The sequence below is a fragment of the Pieris napi genome, chromosome 12, assembly GCF_905475465.1.
Source record: "Pieris napi chromosome 12, ilPieNapi1.2, whole genome shotgun sequence".
In the NCBI taxonomy this organism is placed as follows: Eukaryota; Metazoa; Arthropoda; class Insecta; order Lepidoptera; family Pieridae; genus Pieris; species Pieris napi.
The window spans coordinates 229,875-248,011 of NC_062245.1; the positions used below are offsets into that span (position 1 = coordinate 229,875).

Below are 18,137 nucleotides of genomic sequence, written 5' to 3' on the forward strand. Positions count from 1 at the left end.
TAAAATCAGGCAAACTAGATCTACCTCTCCCCTTTAAGGTCCGTCGGCACTACTGGCGCATGGACAGCAAGTGCATCACGCTGTTCTCTTCCGAGACCGGAACCAAGTACTACAAGGAGATTCCTCTGCACGACATTCTCGCCATCCAGACCGCCCGGCACCCGCACTCCGGTACGCTCCTTATTTTTCACAGACTGATAAGTAGACCATGTGCGAAATGTCTCTGATCGAATCTTTCGCCGCCAGAGGTGATGCACTGCTTCGAGCTGCGGACCGCCAACGTGGACTACCTGGTGGGAGCGGAGGAGGCCGGCGGCTCCGCGCCGGAGTCGGGGCTGGGGGCCTATCTCGCCCGCTCCTGGGAGACCGCCATCCGCCACGCCCTGCTGCCGCTCAATGTGCACGTCCCGCGGTCCGGTGAGGTTTCGACGGCCGCGCCTCTCCGACGGCTCGGGGTCGCTCGGCAGACGTGACGTATGAATTGTTCCTCAGGCGAAGGTCAAAGCGGCGGAGGCTCTCAGCGCGGAGGGGGTCGCCTGGAAATGTCGCAGCTGTACCAGATCCACCCCGACGAGGTGCTGGGTTCGGGGCAGTTCGGAATCGTCTACGCCGGCCTACATCGCGATACGCTCAGACCCGTCGCTATCAAGGTGGGAAACGGCGCTTCGCCGAGGCCGAGGGTCGACCGGCGGGGACCGTAACAGATTAACGTGCATTCCAGGTGATAGACAAACTCCGCTTCCCGACCAAACAGGAGGCCCAGCTGAAGAACGAAGTGGCCATCCTGCAGAACCTGTCCCACCCGGGGGTGGTCAACCTGGAGAGGATGTTCGAGACCCCCGAACGCATCTTCGTGGTGATGGAGCGGCTGAAGGGAGATATGTTGGAGATGATTCTGTCCCACGAGCGAGCTCGATTACCGGAGAGGATCACCAAGTTTGTGGTCGCACAGGTACGAGGCGATCGGCGCGTTCGCTTAATCTTTTCCGCCGTCCTCCGTCTCATCGGTGAAATTGCAGATCCTGGTGGCGCTCAAGCACCTCCACGAGAAGAACATAGTCCACTGCGACCTGAAGCCCGAGAACGTGCTGCTGTCTTCGGACGAGCAGTTCCCGCAGGTGAAGCTCTGCGACTTCGGCTTCGCTCGCATCATCGGGGAGAAGTGCTTCCGCCGGTCCGTGGTCGGCACTCCGGCCTACCTCGGTGAGACGCGCCTCGACGGCGCACGGTAGAGTAGTCGAGGGTGAGAGACGGCCGACCGATGACATTTGTGACGTCACAGCCCCCGAAGTGCTGCGCAACGCGGGCTACAACCGCTCGCTGGACATGTGGTCGGTGGGCGTCATCGTCTACGTGTCGCTGTCAGGCACCTTCCCCTTCAACGAGGACGAGGACATCAACGAGCAGATCCAGAACGCGGCCTTCATGTACCCGCCCACGCCCTGGAGGGAGATCTCGCCTGAAGGTACCCGCGGGGCCGGCCTCGAATCCCCCGGACGATCCGTTCCTTACGATAGGGCAGACTGACAGCGTTCCCACCTTTCAGCCGTCGACCTGATCAACAATCTGCTGCAAGTGAAGCAGCGCAAGCGCCTGTCCGTGGACAAGTGCGCGGCCCACGCCTGGCTGCAGACCCGCGAGGCCTGGCAGGACCTCAGGGCCCTCGAGCGGAGGGTCGGAGCGCGCTACCTGACGCACCCCAGCGACGACCAGCGCTACCAGGCGCACTGACCGTGAGTTCCACTGATGCCCTTCGATCTCCTTTCTCTCTCATCTCTTTGCAAATAACCATTGTGTATGCGAATGCGCAGAGAGCCCGAGCTCCCCCCGGAGGAGATCGGCTGCGTCACCGTCCGACTCTACTGGAGGAAACTGCTCGTCAGGGCTAAGTGACCGCCGTGGAACTTCGCGTACTCCATTTCGATGGACGTCCTCGACGAGGTCGCAGGTTGGCAAGGCCTGGCCTCTCTCGTTTAAAACGATAGCTTATTACATCAATATTTAATGGCGGCTTTTGGAGACAAAATAAAATTACAATTCGAGACATGCCCCCGGTCACGGATGTGGTTTATTCCTTTGGGAAATGTTAAGTTTCCGCAGCTAGATAGATATATTAAATAAATTTTACTTCCTCTAATAGAATAACTCGTAACATTTAATTGTAGTTAAACATTGAATAAGTACAAATATTTGTAAGGGTTATTTCGTGACCCACCATCGTCGAGGAGTCGGAACCCCCGAGGCTCTCGATCAATATTAATCTTCGGTTACGTGACATTATATAATTAAAATGGCGACTAGGCATAGGCCGCTCGACTTGAAAGATTTGTTTTTTTTAAACCGACCTAAATTGTAATTGTATAAAAGTATCTCATGTTCATTTCATTACACATATATGCGATGTATAATGTAGCTATTAATGAAATGTTAAGTAAGATACGTCTTTACTTAGTTTAAATATTGTCAAGACCGCGTCAGGGGGTTCGTAACGAACATAAAATGATACTGTTTTTTAATTTACGTGAAATCTTCGTAGGTGTAAGGGACACGCCTCAAACGGCCTAATATTTAGAATACCTAGTTCATAAGAGAATATAGTAATAGAGCCGGACTCATTATTTTTATAAATTTGCTTTAACCGAACATTGCTTTCTTATTTACACAAGAATTTAGGAATGTCCTTACGTTCTTTATGTTTTACTTTAGAATTTGTAATATACGCGTATACGTAACTAACTCATACAAAACCTACTTTCTTAAATAACTATCATTTACTACTTATGAAACACATTATTAATAAAATGAATGTGTTTTTTCTATGAAAACACATAGGTTAGAGTTTTAGTAAAATCCATATTATATTCAAAACAAAATCTCTACAAATTCCGCACTAAAACAATTTGCCAAAACCTTTCTTCGAAGTGCCAACACGAGGCCGTTTTGACTTCCGACGGAATCATTTGCATGTTAATGATGTAATTAGCCGAGACATTATTTAAATGAGAAGTTGTCGATGAATATTGTTAAAATTTTAGGAAATAATCTTATCTATTTTCCACTTACTCTGTGGGTAAAGAAGTATGGGTTCTTTGGTATAAATAAGCATTTGAACTGGAACTAGGCATTTATTTAAAAGGTTGTCAAAGTGATATATTTATTACGCCAAAATACCGTTTTTGGCGGATTCCAACACGCTTATAACGGCAATATTCCTATGTATAACATTTTAAAAAGGTAATTGGTCGTACGACATTCTGATAAATTAAGGATCGTTTTTATGTTTTCGATAATTTTTTCAATCAAATCTTCCAAATACTGTGATCTCTGTTATAAGTGATTTTCATTTTATTAGTGCTTCCAGAATATGAAGTAGTTGCAAATTGAGGCCCTTATTCATAAAAACTCAGTTTTATTGCACTGTTGTTTAACTAAAATACGCTTTTGTCTCTTTTCGTTAAATTATATTTACGCTGTAATGAAACGAGACAGACGTAATTGGACTGATTTATTTTTTTTATTAATAAGACAAGAAAATTTCAACGATTTTTGTCACGTGGTTTTAAAACAATCAATTTTTTTTATTTTATTTAGAAAATGCATAACATTACATAGATGCGGTAGCTCAGGTAGTGTGTAGGCTTAGAGTTCTTGGGTTGTAACTCCCGAAAATCAAATTGTGGCACACTCGTGGCATCTATTTTGAAGAGGTTCTACAATATTTTTTTATATTTGTAATCGTAGGAGCTTTAATTTATTTTTAGTATTATTTTTTATATCTACTATTTTTTACAGAAGTTTGGACCAATATTTATAAACTTAATTTTATATTATAAACTGGATGTAAACTATTTCTTCGTTTTGTTTAACGCGTTAAAGATGTTATGTCGACTTACAAATTTTAATGCGTTTTGTAGATAAATTGTCTTGTCAATTTTGTAAAATTAATATACACAATGTTGCTAAATGATAAAATAATAAAGTGTTAATTCTAATCATTTTGTTTTTTTTATATGTATAACGAGTTAAGTGAAGAGTAATACGCAACACCTCGTTCGGCTTCTTTCACGCGCCATGACCCTAGGCCATTATAATGATCAGCCAACATGAAAACAAGGGCTGTCATTCTATTTTACTATCTAAGAGCAAATTATTTTGTTTTGTATTTCCTTCAAGAAAAGAGTACGCTCTCAAAAAAAAACTGACTTTAGTAACATCACAGCGCTTAGTAGTGAGCAAGCGTTCCGAGTTGGAAGAGTTTTCTGACGAGATCAGATTTATATTCAATTTATGGACGTATTTTAACACACTTCTTCAGAAACGTTATTTAAAAAATATAAACTAGTACTGACAGCCCTACAATACATGACTCCTCGAGCAAATAATGTCGCACAGTTCACGGCACTTCTAACCCACGAGACTACAAGTTAACATGTTCATAGTAGCATTATTGATTGCTGGAGTTAGCGCGGAATGGGTTGAGATTTCGCAGAACAATTACAGACAGGAACCACCGAGATTAAAAGAAAACGTTGATCTTGACTCCAAAGACTTAACCTATGTAAATCAATCTCTTAACCAGTGGAAAAGAGGATCCATCAATAAAATATCACATATCGGTAATGTAAGAAGAGTACCGTACGCCAGCGTCAAGACACCATCTGTGAAGCCTAATTTCGAGAGTTTGGAGAGTCGGCCTGTTGTGTGGAAAGGTTCTCGAACCAAAATCACGCCACATTCTCTTGAAGACAGTGAACGTAAAGAACATCGAGTTCATTTAAAGGGTGATAATCAAAATAGTATAAAAATTAAAATTAACTCTTATATCAACCGTCCTGTCGAATCTCAAGTTAAGAACAGTGCACACAAAGTAAACGATCTGAGATCGCCAGATAGAGTTGACATAAATGCTGAAACTGGAGGCTTTCAAAGGGTTTCTATTGAGGAAGTATTCCAAAGTTCATCAAATAGAAATGACATTTTGTCTTCTGAAGATCCCAGTGTTAAGATGACTAAAGACGATAAAAAACAGAAACCCTTAACAGATAAACCTGTTACAGAAGATTGGATGAATACATCTGTGAGTGCAGATAATAAAATGGAGAGAGTATGGGAAGCTGTTAAGCTTGTTGCTGATACAATATCGAAAAAGACCCATCGAGGTTTCAAAAGCAAAGTTCGTTATCTTGAAGATTTAAAAGACACAATAACTGCTAGCATTGGTAAGTTCTTCGTATAATAATGTAAAATTTCAGTTAAATGTGTAACAAATTGTGACTTACATAAAGTTTTCGTACATAAATGTCATGCAAATTACACATATAAGGAGTACATTTATTAAACCTCATCATCAAAAAACATTCAGCTCAAAATGAATGCTCGATAGCTTCGGAGAGAGAAACCGTAAAATTCATAAATATTATAGAAGGGCATATTGATCGCCTGTGGCCAGACGATGAAGACTCTGGGCGATCTCGTCGTTCCACGGAATCCCGGGGCCATGTCGAGGTCCCGTCCTCTGAGGGGGCCCTCATGACCATCTCTTTCCTGACCTTTGCCGTGTTTCTCATCAAATTAGTTTTGGTAAGAAAAGATGAACTTGTATGTTTTTGTTTGTAATAAATGTTATGTCTGTCTGTCTGTCTGTCTGGTATAAATAAATTTTGAAATACATATTTTCATATAACACACTTTACTACAGTAGAAAAAAACATTTATTGACTAAAAAAAGATATGTTTAAATATCTTTACTTTTACTGGCTTTGCATAATGCTACGAAATAACCGATTTAATCTATTTAGGCAAAACTGTGTTATTTTATTTGTATTTATTATTATGTTAATAATTACCAGCAAGTTATCCACGCCTATAAGCAGAAAGGAATGATGGTAACTCCAGCAGTTCTGGCCGCTGTCGGGCGCACTTCGGGATCATTGATGAAAAATCTAAGCTAATCGAAGAGAACAGAACTCATCTCTCCTTATGTTTAATATTAATTATAATGTGTTTTATCAGTTTTAAAATGAGTTTTATTTTTGCTAGAATAGGTATGCATAGTATTAATGTAGCTCAATAGAATAAGTTGTAGTCTTGCTGGAAGTGGGGCTTCACTACCTTCTCAAGAATGGTATCTTGATACACTTGTGCCGATATTTTGATACAAATGAATAAATGAATTTGATTTGAAGGAGATTTGTAGAAGAGTGACAAAACATCTACGACTGGGTATAAGAGGTAAGTCACGAAGCAAAGTATGAGGGACGCTTTTCCGTGCCTTCGTTTGCGGATGAACTAAACTCGAAATGCATGTATGTGTGAACCATAAATAACATTGAGATTCTGTAATCTGTGTTCTCGTTTTGTTCTGCCCTATCACCTATGGGCGGTGTCAGTCATCAGTGTCAACAGTCAACCACAGTGTCAAATATTGTTAGAAGTCCTAAGATAAATCTTAGCTAAACAAATAAAGCTATTTTCATGTTGTTAGTGGCTATTTTTTTCTCAGTTACAGTATGTGAACACTTTTAACTATTCCTGTTAATAATTCAAACCCTACATAGTTGTTATAACTACTAAAATTCAGGATTCGTTTGCCACAAGTGGCGTGTTATAAACAATGGCTATAACAAATGTTTTATTACTGAGTCAAATAGCAGGCTATGTTATAGGGCTTATATTATCCCTTTGTGTAATGGTGCCGATGGGCATGCACCGAGATGAATTCAGGTATTTAATCTAATGAGATAAACTATACGATAAGCAACACCACTTTCATCAATAACAATTGTCGTCATTAACTGTGGATAGTATTTTCACATCAAATGAGTAAGCTACTTACCTGTTTCTTGATAGTCATCATTTAAAAAGTCAATTGCTTTTTAGACATCCTATAGAAATGATGTATTAATAAATAACTTTAATTTTTATTGTGATTCCAGTGGAAACTGCCTTTTATTCTCTCGCGGCACTTGGCAGGAAGAAGATGGACAGTTGTTAGTCATGTGGGCCTCACGTGGGTACTGTAACTATGTCATTGCTGTTGGCTGTCTGATGTTCATAGTTTGCTTAGTACAAATCTACAGGTAACGTATTATAATAATTAACATTGTTCCTTTAAAAATATGCTCTACATATATACTGATTGTTTCAACTTAGGTGATTTGTGTTTTTATCATTATTTGTTTTCTTTTAATTAACATAAAACTGTACATTGATTGTTAAATATCTAAATTATTGAATTTACTACTACTATTCTATTTTGGCACTTGAACACACCTTTGCTGGTGATAATATAAGAACTCATCAGCCATCCCTTATATATCTAGAATAATTACATCAATAAAAAAGTGTTTTCAGATAGTATAAAAATTATATATTTTCTTTTTCTACTTTAGGTTATCACAACTGGTATGTAAAGGACTAGACAGTTCATTCCTGTCAGCATTTATTGAGGCTGTTGGTTGCGTGTTGTTCTGTGGATTGGCAATAAGTGCAGCCGTTATTGTGACTCTTGGTTTTATGACTTGGTGTCAGAATATTGTTGAACGATTTCCCAGGTAATAAGCATCTTTAATATGAGTACAGGTTATCAATAACAGTAACTAAAGTGACCTGTGCAAACCCACAATATATGAGAGATGGGTGTATTAATGTCTTTTCAAGGAACAATGAATTATTTTTAAGAATATTACTTTATTATCTATCTATTTATTATTTTATATCTTAGGAAAACCTAGGGGAGCTGAAATAACCTCACAAGTTCATATTTATTAAATCATCATATTATTCTAATCATCATATTTTTTCTTTTATAGGGAAGGAATTAAATTTTTTATTCTTAATGATATTAAGCTTGAATATTTTTATGTACTGTATTTCTATTTCAGTTGTGAAGATGCCACAGGTCAAGACATAGACAAGAAGGATAATATCTCAACACATGGATTCTACATTGAACTTGGCACTGCACAAGTAAGATACAGATCATAAATGTATAAGTTGTGTCTTGCACAAACCTTCTTACTTATAAGTTTATAATATTGGTTAGAAATATTAATTAAAAATAATCTAGGGGTTTTGAAAAACAAAATATGGCCCACAGACACCTTTTAACGAATCCCATGTTTCATTATTCAACAACAAAAAACAACTGGTTTTAATAGCAATTTAAAAACAACTACGCTTGGTAAGACAGTTAAGCGTTATTTTTTGAAATAAACTCATAGGTTTGTGAATGGTTATGTTATTTTTATATATTTCAGTACTGTAAAATATTGTTCTATAAATTTCAGTTTGGTGCTTGGGCTCTATTCGCTCTGTGGGTGGGTCTGGCTGTGTTCAGCACTCTGAAGGTGTGCCGATATCACCAGCTACAGAACATTCAGGTGTCGATGTACCGGGAGAGGCAACGGCTCGTCAACGAAACACACGGCCGATCAACCCCGCCCATTGACTCTCTCAACTAACTGTTCTAACAATGATCTACGTTAATAATTTATAATGTTATCTCGTAAAACAATAGGTTTTCTGTATAAATTATTCTATTTTTGTTAAATTGTATTATTTTTGGTAGGTAAATTGTGATATATTTAAATAAGGTTGTAATCATAGATGATAAGGCAGTAATTGTATACTAAAAGTAAGGTTCATCTCAATTTGGCAATTTTTAATTACAGAGATGTCATTAACATTCATCAACACAACATAGTTTTATGAATATAAACCATATAGTTGTTTCTTCTTTCTTTTACTTAATCAAAATTATCCAAAAACGCAGTGAAATGTCAATGGGCATTAATATCACATTATATTGTCATATGCTGTATCTTGCGGGCTCAGATATTTTCTTTTCAACTTAACCACCCTGCAAGTTTCTTTTTTTCTTACGAATTAAAGCTCTGAACCGTTACGGTAGCTTAACCGATATCGCTCGTCGAAGTCACGCTGTGTTTCTTTCTCATGTGCGCTTTTAAGTACCTGATTTGCGCGAACTTCACACGGCACTCCTCGCACTCAAAGCTGCCGACGGCGTGCGTCCGCGCGTGGCGTAAGAGGTCACAGTGAACCGAAAAGCCCCGTCCGCACGTGGCACATTCATGTTTCTTTTCGGCGGCGTGACGCAACGTATGCCGCTGTAAGTGCGTCCGCCACCGGAAACATTTCTCACAAGTGGAGCATTTGTAGTTTTTGATGCCCTCGTGAATTTGTTCGTGAATGTACCAACTCGCTCGCGAACGAAATTTCTTATCGCAAGATCGACACGCGTATTTACACTCCTCGGTATGAACGGCGCCGTGCTGCTGGAGATCTCCGCGGGTCCCGAATTTCTTTCCGCAAACGTCACAACTGTGCTCTTTACTCTGCCGGTGAAAATGTTTCATGTGGTAAAAGTAACTCGACGAAGCCGTATATATTTTTCCACAAATGGGACACGTTCTCGTCCGCTTTGATTTTTTTGATTTTTCTATGACTCTAAGCTCATCGGTCGGTTTGTCAATAATACTGTCTCGCGTATCCTCAATCGCTTCGAACACAGATTCGGACAGGCGAGCGAACGACTCCGTGTCGCTATGATCCGAAAATTCATTTTGTTCGAAGCGGTCGATTACCTTGTCTGTACTCGATGACAACGCATCATATGACGCTTCGGCGCCAGTAGAGGTTGGGGAGTTTGGACTATTTTGTATATTTTTCGTTTCCGCCCTATTATTGGTGTCTTCAATTGAATTGTCAATGGTTTGTATTGAAAATTCAGGCACTACGCGATTATGGCTACTTCCGTCTATGCTATTATTTCTCGTATTATAATCTAATGGTTGTTTTTTGTCTGACGTGTTATGTTTGGAATAGTGTATCCAGTTAGCGTGATCTGTATCATTGTGCACGAATTGTTCTTTCATAAACTGTACTTTGGCTGTCTCAGATTGTTGCACGGAAAATATAGTACCGACATCTGCAAGTAATTTAAACGTGTCCTGTTTGTTAAAATGGCAAGTATCGGTTCTCTTATTAATCGCCTCTGTCGAACTGATAACAAAGCCGGTTTCGGTGTATAGCGGCGCAGGAACGATTCGCACCAGGTATTCGGACACTCTCTCAGACCTGTAACAAAGCCCTTTATTATTTCTCAAAGCCATCGTCTGTCGTTCGAGTGCCGTGGGAGTGTGCGTGGCGATTGAGCTGACTTCGCAATCTAAATGCTTTCCCGCATTCGCAGATGTGAGCCTTTTCTCCGGTGTGCACCGAAACGTGAGCGTACAATTCGGATTTTCTTTTAAATTTGGCATCGCAAAAGCTGCATTTAATGTTACGTTCGACGAAATGAGTTCTCCTATGCATTCTTAATGCATTGCTAGATTTCGAAGCTTTACCGCAAAGATCACAAACGCAGTAAAGATTCCCTGAATGGGATTTTACGTGATCCTCGAGATGACTTTTTCTGGAGAAATGGTTTGAGCAAATAAAGCATGCATACGGTTTCAACTTTTTGTGTATTGCGCGCTTATGTCGAGCCAGATTACCGCTCTCTTTGAATCCTAGCCCGCACGCATCGCAACGGTACGTTTTGTCTTCGTCGTGCAAGCGAGCATGCCGTCTCAGACAGCTTGCCGATATTTTTTTGTTGCAAGTCTTACACGTTCCGTAACTTTTACCGTTTTCAAAAAAATTTACGTGCACATTTTCTTCGCTATGTTTTTCAAGTTCAACGGAGAAACAATTCCCCGCCGTGACTTCACTCTTAATGCTGAAAAAGAATACTAAATGTGAAAAGGAATATTTTAACCACAGGTAATATACATATTTACAAAAAACAGGGCAGTTGATAATTTATTTAAAAATAACAATTACCTCTAGTTTACAGAATCGTTAGTAAATAGAAACACTACGCGATCAATAGACGTATATTTATCAAAATAACACAAGTACCTACATACAAACGATACGGTCAATATGGAACCTGGGCGTACGCAGTGTTAGCAGTTTCTCTCGACTCATGTAGTCGTTTGCAATGATGCCTAAGAGCTCTCCGCTGACGGAAAGCCGCTCCACAGAGCGTGCAAGCGAAAGGTTTAGCATTACTGTGAGTGAGCGAGTGACTGTTCAGCTCGTGTTTCTGACGAAAACCTTTCCCACAATTGACGCACACGTGCGGTCGTTCACCCGTGTGTTTGAGTTTGTGCTTCGACAGACCAGATCGTAAACGAAACTGAGCACCGCATTCCGTACAGTTAAACGGAAATAGATCGCTATGAGTCTTTAAATGCACGTGAAGCGAACCGCTCTGCGTGAACCTTTTCCCGCATTGGGCACACACATACGGCCGTTCCCCGGTGTGTATGCGCATGTGCTGCCGTAAATTCTGAGAGTTAACAAACGTTTTAGCACAAAGTGCGCAAACGTATCGTTTGACTCTCTCGTGAGTTTCCTTTAGATGGCGCTGAAGGCCACTCGGCGCCCGAAAAGTCTTTCCGCACACGTGGCACACGCACGGCCGTTCTCCGGTGTGAATATTCTTGTGAAATAAATACGTATGAGCAGAACTCAAGTTCTTTTCGCAAACCTTGCAAGTGTAATATACCTTGCCGTTTATCTTTGACTGCACCTCGTTCAACTCTATTCTCGTCCGATCGTCCATTCTGTCTCTGCGCATATTACTCTTACTCAAATCGTCATATTCGACATCACCTAACTCTTCTATCTCCTCTTCCGTGCTGGATTCTGTAAATTCGAGAGAACTCTGCTTGTGTTGTTTAACGTAATGATTTCTAAACTTGACTAGAGCCGCGTAAAATGTTTCGTACGATGACGTCGTGTGATTGGCGGCGGCGACGCGAGATAGAGGTTCGTCGTCATTATCGGAGATGCAATCGTTTGTCGGCGATATTCGAAACGGGATTTCATTGTTATATTGAAAATTACTTTGTATGAATTCTTCATTAACGTAATTACTGTCGGTCCATCTGCAACAAATAAGCCCTATTAATTTTTCTTCTTGTGGGTGTTCAAGTGATTTTTCAGATGAGTGCTCTTTCTGAATCTCTTAGAACAATGAGAGCATTCGTATCTCCTTATATCTAAGTGCGCCTCGATGTGGCCTCGCAACGAGTTCTTGGAGCGGAAGGCTTTGCCGCAGCGGGGGCATCGGTGGGGTGTCTCTCCGGTGTGCAACAGGAAGTGGACGTGGCGTGCGCGTCGAGTGGGAAAACTCTCGCCGCAGACTGAACAGGGGTAGGGTAGCTTGCCTTCGTGCACTAACTCCGTGTGCTTGTTTAGACTCCCCTTATTCAGATAGGTCTTGTCGCACTTGCTGCAAGGGAACTCCTCGCGCTTTCGATGTGTTTCCATGTGAATGAACATGTTGTATTTGTTAGAATAGGTCTTGTTACAATCCGGACAAACTGCTGGAATTGATCTTTGACTCGTATCACTTATTGAAGATGGTTTATGCTCTTTTCTCTGTGCTTCCTTGTGTTCAGCATCAATGTGTTGTCGTAGATGCAACTGGTCGTTCGCCGAGAACCCGCAGGACTTGCAAACGTGAGCCGGAATTTGCTTCGCGTGCCGATCCCGTAAATGTTGTTCAAACAGTTTAGTATCATCATAGTTCTCTTCGCAACATACTATGTCGCCGTTTTGTCCTATATCTATGTGTTTGCTTAAATGGAAAATCAGTCTTTTTGTGGACGAGAACGAGCTGGAGCAGTATAAGCAAACAACGTCTTTCGTAAAGTTTGAGGATTTTATCTCTGTGTCAAGTTCAGCAAGTTCAGAATCAGTGAGGAGAATTGTATTAAATGTTATGTTTGTAGTGATAAACTGTTCGAGCAGTTCTCTGTTGTGAAGATTTTGACTGTGGTTCAAAGTTAAATGTTTGGTCAGAGTGGACACATTGACAAAGCTGGGTTGCTTAGGACATTTTTGACAGACAAAAACCCATTCATTATCATCCATCTGATTGCTTTTTAAATAATCAGTTAGAACATTATTTACCAATGTGAGAAACATAATCTCCTTTTTCAATCTGAAAGAGGTTTCTTAATACATTCTTAATATACTCAAACAATGAACACAAATCTAGTATTTTCTAGGCTATACTTACTTTATTCCATTTTCATTGAGTGCTGTATCTGGGTTAGACGATATACCCTGCAAATATAATATAAATGTATAGCAAATAAGTTGAGATAATTGTATATTTAATCTAATAGTAAGCAATCATTACGGGTGTTGGCTGTGATAATCCATGTTTTTGTGACAGAGCAAGTCTATTTTGAAATGAAGCATCTGCTTGGAGACAGCACTCGACAAGCTCATGCCAGGCTAACACAGCATTCGAACACTGCTCACATACTCCCGCTGGCAATAAATCATCATTGCATACCTGGGAACATCAAATCATTTAATTAAGTATTAATTCTTAAATTAATATTAAATTGAGGTATGATGCTCAATCTGAATCTTTACCTTGATTGGTAGGTACTTGTTAATTTTTTCAATCAAGTGTTGATCATCACCATCTTTCCCAAACAGTGGTATAATATTATGTGTCTTGACAGCACATATTCGACACAAATAAGTAAAATCATCATGATCTGAAAATAGAATTATTTGACTCTCACATTACACTTTGACTCTCAGCAATTATATATTGTATAAACAATATATTATTTCCAAAAATATAATTCCTGGAAAAATAACATAAACGGAAATGGTTTTAAAGATGCCAGAAAAAACTAGCTGGCTTACATCAACAACTGCCAAAGGTTTTAAACAATATTGATGATTTCGTTTGACAAAAAGTGAAATATTTTTATATGTTAATCATACCCACCATCAAGGTTGACTTTAGAAGTACTTGCAACTTGCATAATATTATCTGATGAACTGTATATTATCTGATGTATATGTGATTACAGTTCTCCCATGTCTGAACCCAACTATAAGTTTCTAAAGGTTTCAATGCCAACTATAAAATATTTCTTAACACACAAGTGTATTGTTCACCCTTCCTAGTTTCTACACTTAGTAGTGGTAAAAAGCAATAACCTATTTAGCTTAATTGAGTGTAGTTTGCAGTTAACTAATATACAGTATAGTTGAATAAAATTACTAACACAAGTGAACAGCTTTAATTGAAAGTAAAATGGCTTTTGATTATTTTTTTAATCTACTCTACATGAGATACATAGGCCGAGTATTATAAAGTATAAACACCAATCACCATCAGAACTTAGTAGTGAAGTATTAAATATAAATTGTAAACCAACAAAAATGCTTAATTAGTAATTATACACCTATCGTATACTGTCACTACTCACTAATCAATGTCAGACTGTAGACACTAGACACCTATTCTGTGTACACTGGGGGCTTAGACAACTAAATTTTATTGAAAATTTTCAACACGCACTGTCATTTTCATACAAATTAAGATTTCGACTTTCTACATACACTACTGTTAAGGCATCTTTACTAAGCCCCCTGAGTTTCCTCCTTTTCTCGGTATACATGAGTTAGAGCTATATAACAAGAAAAATATGTAAAATCTGTTTGCGTCAATGTAATAAGAGGGTATTTTTTTAAATTAGTAATCACAACAGATGACAAAATACAGATGTTTTGTAGAATGTAGTCACTACTCACTAGTCTGTGCTTGCTGCTGTCGTCTGATGATGTGTGATTGTTAATTTCGTAATTCGTCAAGTTTTAGTTTAAACATAAATAAAATAACCTTATAGAGTACATCATTACTATGTCTTGATAACAATTAACTCAATAATATTATAACTATGAACTTTAACGCTTCAAGAAATGGTAGGCTATTTCTGCTGATATTAGTGGTTTTTTACACAAATCCAGTACATTACTTGATTAATACATATTGTATTTCGTATCGAACTACACATTACATAGAGATAAATATGTAGTGATCTCAACGGTTGATCGATTTCTAGTAGGTCATCCTGGACCCCGGAAGGCAAAGAGAGTAAGCGATGTGTCTGCAATGGGTGCACCTACGCCGGCTCCTCCATTTAGTCCTAGTCCCGGGATCAGCAGCGGGTTTCCTCCTGTAGGACCTCCACCACCCTATCAACAAGGGATCCATATGGATCAAACACCAAACTTTGGACACCAAGATCCTGCTGGAAGTAAATATTTTTAATTATTTGTCTATCCCTACAAAATTATTTGTAAGTTTTCAAAAGAGATTGATATGATCAGATTTTTACTCAAATATTTCTATGTAATTGAAATAATTCTTATATTTAACTAAATAAAACTAATTAGTATTTATTTTTTAGGCTTTAGTTATCCAGGTACTTTCACTAACACTCCTATGGCATCCCCCAATCAAATTGGGTCTATGCTTCAGCAGCCAGTAGTTCAGGTGTGTGTTTTGTTTATTTTTACTATACTTAATTATATATTAGCTGTCACTGGTGACTTTATTTTCTTATCTTAAAAAAACTAGCTTATGGGAGTTGTGTGGTATGTATCTGTAATAAGAAGTAGCTAATGTAATTTTCTGTATTTTACAATGATTGATTAAGAAGATTAAGACTAAAGAAGTTAAGTTAATTTCAGCAGTTTAATTGGAAATCATAGTTAAAACCAAGTGTGGAGTCTACTGATATTGATATTCATGTGTATAGCATACTTTATTTGTTAGATTCAGTAATGAATTATAAACCAATATTTTGTTTATATAACTTATTGTGCTACTTCGGAATATATTAATGATTTGATTATTGTAGCATTTTATATACTTTTAAAATTCGAATGACCTAGGTAACAGAAGAAATTAAAAAATCAGAAAGAAACAAACTTTTATTTTACTTAACATCATGTGATTTTTAGAACTATTTTAATTTTTATTGGAAAATATAAATGTTTTTGATAGTCAATGTTTTTACATACTAGATAATAAACAAATTTAATCATTTTAGGATATGGCACTGCAGTATGGCAATCAACTAGCAGCACAGGGACGTGAGGTGGTTAAGCGAGAGCTTGATAAATATGTGCCAGTGTCTAGATTAAGATACTACTTTGCTGTAGACACCAGATACGTTTTGAAAAAACTTCTTCTTATTGTATTTCCATTTACACATAAGGTTAGTTCTACTGTTTTCATGAGGATATTATGTAAACCATAACTAATAAGAATTTGAAAAAAGTAGAGCTTTTCTTTGTCTTATTATGTTTTGCATATTATACTGTGTATTTTTAATAACATGATACAATATTTATGAAAGTTTGTTATAGGAATGGATGATGAAATATGATCAAGAAACGCCAGTGCAACCACGTTATGATATAAATGCACCAGATCTATACATACCATCTATGGGCTATGTCACTTATGTTCTCCTTGCAGGATTTATGTTAGGTAACTATTAATTTGAACAATTTAGATGCTCTCACAATTACATTTCAATTCCTTCTAAATGACATGTACACTATGAGACATAATATATCTACTATATTACCAAATGACAATAATTAACTCTTTTTACAAGCCCCTCTTATGTATATAAGATACCAGACATTTATTATTTTTAAAATACCAACTATCACCTAGAAATGCTGTGATTATATTTTTTTCTTGTTCTTATACATTATTTAAAAAGTATTATTGTTGCTTCTTTCAGGTCTCCAACACCGCTTCTCACCTGAACAAATATCAATTCAAGCATCTAGTGCACTAGCATACATAATTTTTGAAATGGTGTTATATTTAGCGACATTATACATCACAAATACCAGCACTCAGCTGAAAACCCTGGATTTACTGGCATACTCCGGGTATAAGTACAGCACAATGATTTGCAGTCTGCTGGCTGGTTTGCTACTGGGTGGAACAGTCTATTATTGTGCCTTACTTTATTATAGTACAGCACTGTCTTATTTCCTTGTAAGTTAATTAAAATAATTTTATCTGAACATACTAGGATGGATCATTTGTTAATGATCTTACCTATCTACTTACTTACCTTGATAATATCACTTAACATTACACTATTGTTGAATGCCAAAAGGCTAATGTTGTTAATATTTGCAAATATTCAGACTATGATTCAGTGTTTCTGCATAGATGTACTTTGCTTGGGGAAGATTTTGAAATAGTTATTTATCTTGTTGTACAGGAGTGTTAGACAGGACTGATTTCAAAATTCAAACCCAGTATAAGTATTCTTCTTACTTGGTCTGTATACAGACACCAGGACAAAGCTTCTTGTGTTATTAATATTTGATATGTTATCTTGTGCACTGTAAAAGGACTCACAAGTATTCCTGGCCTTTAAAAAAGACTTGTTGTTTGGTATGCTGTTTTACTTATTGCCTATGTTTTATTGGATCTTACATATTGCACACTATTTTTAACTGTGGCTTAGAAAACAGCTACTTACTATAGCCACTGTACTTTTACATTTTTATAAATACCTATCTATACAATTTGTTACAAATTTGACATTTAGGTCATGGGTGATATCATGTTAAAAATGTATGTTTTATATTCCTAAGATAACATATGCATAATCATATTAAATAGGTTGTATTTATAATTTTCAGGTTAAAACACTGAGGCTACAAATTCTTTCTGGATCACCAGCACCTGATACTAGCTACAATTACTCAACATACAATCCAGCCAACCCCTATACAGACAACTGGTCTAAGTCTAGCGGTGGGGGTGGGACAAAGCGCAGAGTATATTTTCTGCTATTTGTAGCTATCACTCAGCCACTTCTCTCGTGGTGGCTCACTTATCATCTCATACCTCCATCTGTTGTCACTCAGGCCACATAACATACAATAACTAGTTAGCTGATGGATGTAGGTTTCCTTAAAAGTAACACTAACACAACTCTGTTACAACAGACACTTTGCTAGCCTAATAGCTAGACCTATATTTCAATCAATTAATTATTACATACCAATAATAATGATCCACCCGTGAGTGTTTCTAACATGAGCATATTTAAGACTGCAAATTTCAGGTTACATCAATCATTATTAATTATAAGTTTGAATGTTGGTACTGTTTTATAATAAATGTTTATAATTACATCGATGTTTTATTGTTACTGTAAATTTACAATTTTTGAATAACTAGTTATTAGCAAAAACATAACCAA

The 18,137-nt window shown here is 38.1% G+C and overlaps 6 protein-coding genes across 10 annotated transcripts in view; 4 read left to right on the forward strand and 2 right to left on the reverse strand.

Moving 5' to 3' along the window:
• The window catches only part of LOC125054815 (serine/threonine-protein kinase D1), a 30,122-nt gene extending 26,130 nt beyond the window's left edge, over positions 1-3,992 (forward strand). Inside the window, exons 10-17 of the mRNA XM_047656928.1 lie at positions 39-171; positions 247-417; positions 493-650; positions 722-952; positions 1,020-1,203; positions 1,283-1,465; positions 1,547-1,733; positions 1,812-3,992. Of these exons, the coding sequence (XP_047512884.1) occupies positions 39-171; positions 247-417; positions 493-650; positions 722-952; positions 1,020-1,203; positions 1,283-1,465; positions 1,547-1,731 (1,245 nt within the window). The 3' untranslated portion in view covers positions 1,732-1,733; positions 1,812-3,992. The remainder of the gene's footprint in view (positions 1-38; positions 172-246; positions 418-492; positions 651-721; positions 953-1,019; positions 1,204-1,282; positions 1,466-1,546; positions 1,734-1,811) is intronic.
• A 79-nt stretch (positions 3,993-4,071) lies between these two features.
• Positions 4,072-6,249, forward strand: LOC125054824. Its single transcript, XM_047656950.1, has 3 exons — positions 4,072-5,219; positions 5,423-5,580; positions 5,850-6,249. The coding sequence occupies exons 1-3, from the start codon at positions 4,430-4,432 to the stop codon at positions 5,949-5,951; spliced, it is 1,050 nt and encodes a 349-aa protein (XP_047512906.1). The 5' UTR covers positions 4,072-4,429; the 3' UTR covers positions 5,952-6,249.
• Positions 6,250-6,393: 144 nt separating this feature from the next.
• LOC125054825 (transmembrane protein 179) lies at positions 6,394-8,733 on the forward strand. The gene is made up of 5 exons (XM_047656951.1): positions 6,394-6,723; positions 6,936-7,079; positions 7,392-7,553; positions 7,884-7,968; positions 8,289-8,733. The coding sequence occupies exons 1-5, from the start codon at positions 6,614-6,616 to the stop codon at positions 8,460-8,462; spliced, it is 675 nt and encodes a 224-aa protein (XP_047512907.1). The 5' UTR covers positions 6,394-6,613; the 3' UTR covers positions 8,463-8,733.
• Positions 8,637-10,106, reverse strand: LOC125054826 (zinc finger protein 37-like). The gene has a single exon (XM_047656953.1). The coding sequence runs from the start codon at positions 9,894-9,896 to the stop codon at positions 8,913-8,915; it is 984 nt and encodes a 327-aa protein (XP_047512909.1). The 5' UTR covers positions 9,897-10,106; the 3' UTR covers positions 8,637-8,912.
• On the reverse strand, positions 10,078-14,338 carry LOC125054822 (zinc finger protein 62 homolog). Of its 5 annotated transcripts, none has more exons than XM_047656947.1 (6): positions 13,829-14,322; positions 13,462-13,589; positions 13,220-13,378; positions 13,097-13,143; positions 12,988-13,018; positions 10,078-10,098 (listed from the first exon to the last, which is right to left on the reverse strand). In XM_047656947.1, exons 1-6 carry the CDS (start codon positions 13,863-13,865, stop codon positions 10,093-10,095), a joined length of 408 nt encoding a protein of 135 aa, XP_047512903.1. In that variant the 5' UTR covers positions 13,866-14,322; the 3' UTR covers positions 10,078-10,092. The 5 variants fall into 5 exon arrangements, with proteins under 5 accessions (XP_047512903.1, XP_047512904.1, XP_047512901.1 ...); XM_047656948.1 differs by lacking the exon at positions 10,078-10,098 and adding an exon at positions 10,721-10,741; XM_047656946.1 differs by lacking the exon at positions 10,078-10,098 and adding an exon at positions 11,894-11,957.
• A 296-nt stretch (positions 14,339-14,634) lies between these two features.
• LOC125054823 (protein YIF1B) lies at positions 14,635-18,067 on the forward strand. Its single transcript, XM_047656949.1, has 7 exons — positions 14,635-14,811; positions 14,952-15,146; positions 15,300-15,385; positions 15,945-16,112; positions 16,264-16,387; positions 16,650-16,912; positions 17,572-18,067. The coding sequence occupies exons 1-7, from the start codon at positions 14,787-14,789 to the stop codon at positions 17,806-17,808; spliced, it is 1,098 nt and encodes a 365-aa protein (XP_047512905.1). The 5' UTR covers positions 14,635-14,786; the 3' UTR covers positions 17,809-18,067.
• Positions 18,068-18,137: the final 70 nt, after the last annotated feature.

What these genes read in the sequence shown, in the direction of transcription:
- LOC125054824 (XM_047656950.1), top strand. Translation starts at nt 4,430, where the DNA reads ATGTTCATAGTAGCATTATTGATTGCTGGAGTTAGCGCGGAATGGGTT. An exon ending in CACAATAACTGCTAGCATTG is followed by an intron (nt 5,220 to 5,422) that starts GTAAGTTCTTCG and finishes TAAATATTATAG; the next exon opens with AAGGGCATATTGATCGCCTG. An exon ending in TTCTCATCAAATTAGTTTTG is followed by an intron (nt 5,581 to 5,849) that starts GTAAGAAAAGAT and finishes AATAATTACCAG; the next exon opens with CAAGTTATCCACGCCTATAA.
- LOC125054826 (XM_047656953.1), bottom strand. Translation starts at nt 9,896, where the DNA reads ATGAAAGAACAATTCGTGCACAATGATACAGATCACGCTAACTGGATA.
- LOC125054825 (XM_047656951.1), top strand. Translation starts at nt 6,614, where the DNA reads ATGGCTATAACAAATGTTTTATTACTGAGTCAAATAGCAGGCTATGTT. An exon ending in TGCTTAGTACAAATCTACAG is followed by an intron (nt 7,080 to 7,391) that starts GTAACGTATTAT and finishes TTTCTACTTTAG; the next exon opens with GTTATCACAACTGGTATGTA. An exon ending in TTGAACTTGGCACTGCACAA is followed by an intron (nt 7,969 to 8,288) that starts GTAAGATACAGA and finishes TATAAATTTCAG; the next exon opens with TTTGGTGCTTGGGCTCTATT.
- LOC125054823 (XM_047656949.1), top strand. Translation starts at nt 14,787, where the DNA reads ATGAACTTTAACGCTTCAAGAAATG. An exon ending in CTTTAACGCTTCAAGAAATG is followed by an intron (nt 14,812 to 14,951) that starts GTAGGCTATTTC and finishes ATCGATTTCTAG; the next exon opens with TAGGTCATCCTGGACCCCGG. An exon ending in TTCAGCAGCCAGTAGTTCAG is followed by an intron (nt 15,386 to 15,944) that starts GTGTGTGTTTTG and finishes TAATCATTTTAG; the next exon opens with GATATGGCACTGCAGTATGG.
- LOC125054822 (XM_047656944.1), bottom strand. Translation starts at nt 13,865, where the DNA reads ATGCAAGTTGCAAGTACTTCTAAAGTCAACCTTGATG. An exon ending in TTCTAAAGTCAACCTTGATG is followed by an intron (nt 13,590 to 13,828) that starts GTGGGTATGATT and finishes TTCTATTTTCAG; the next exon opens with ATCATGATGATTTTACTTAT. An exon ending in GATTATCACAGCCAACACCC is followed by an intron (nt 13,144 to 13,219) that starts GTAATGATTGCT and finishes TTATATTTGCAG; the next exon opens with GGTATATCGTCTAACCCAGA.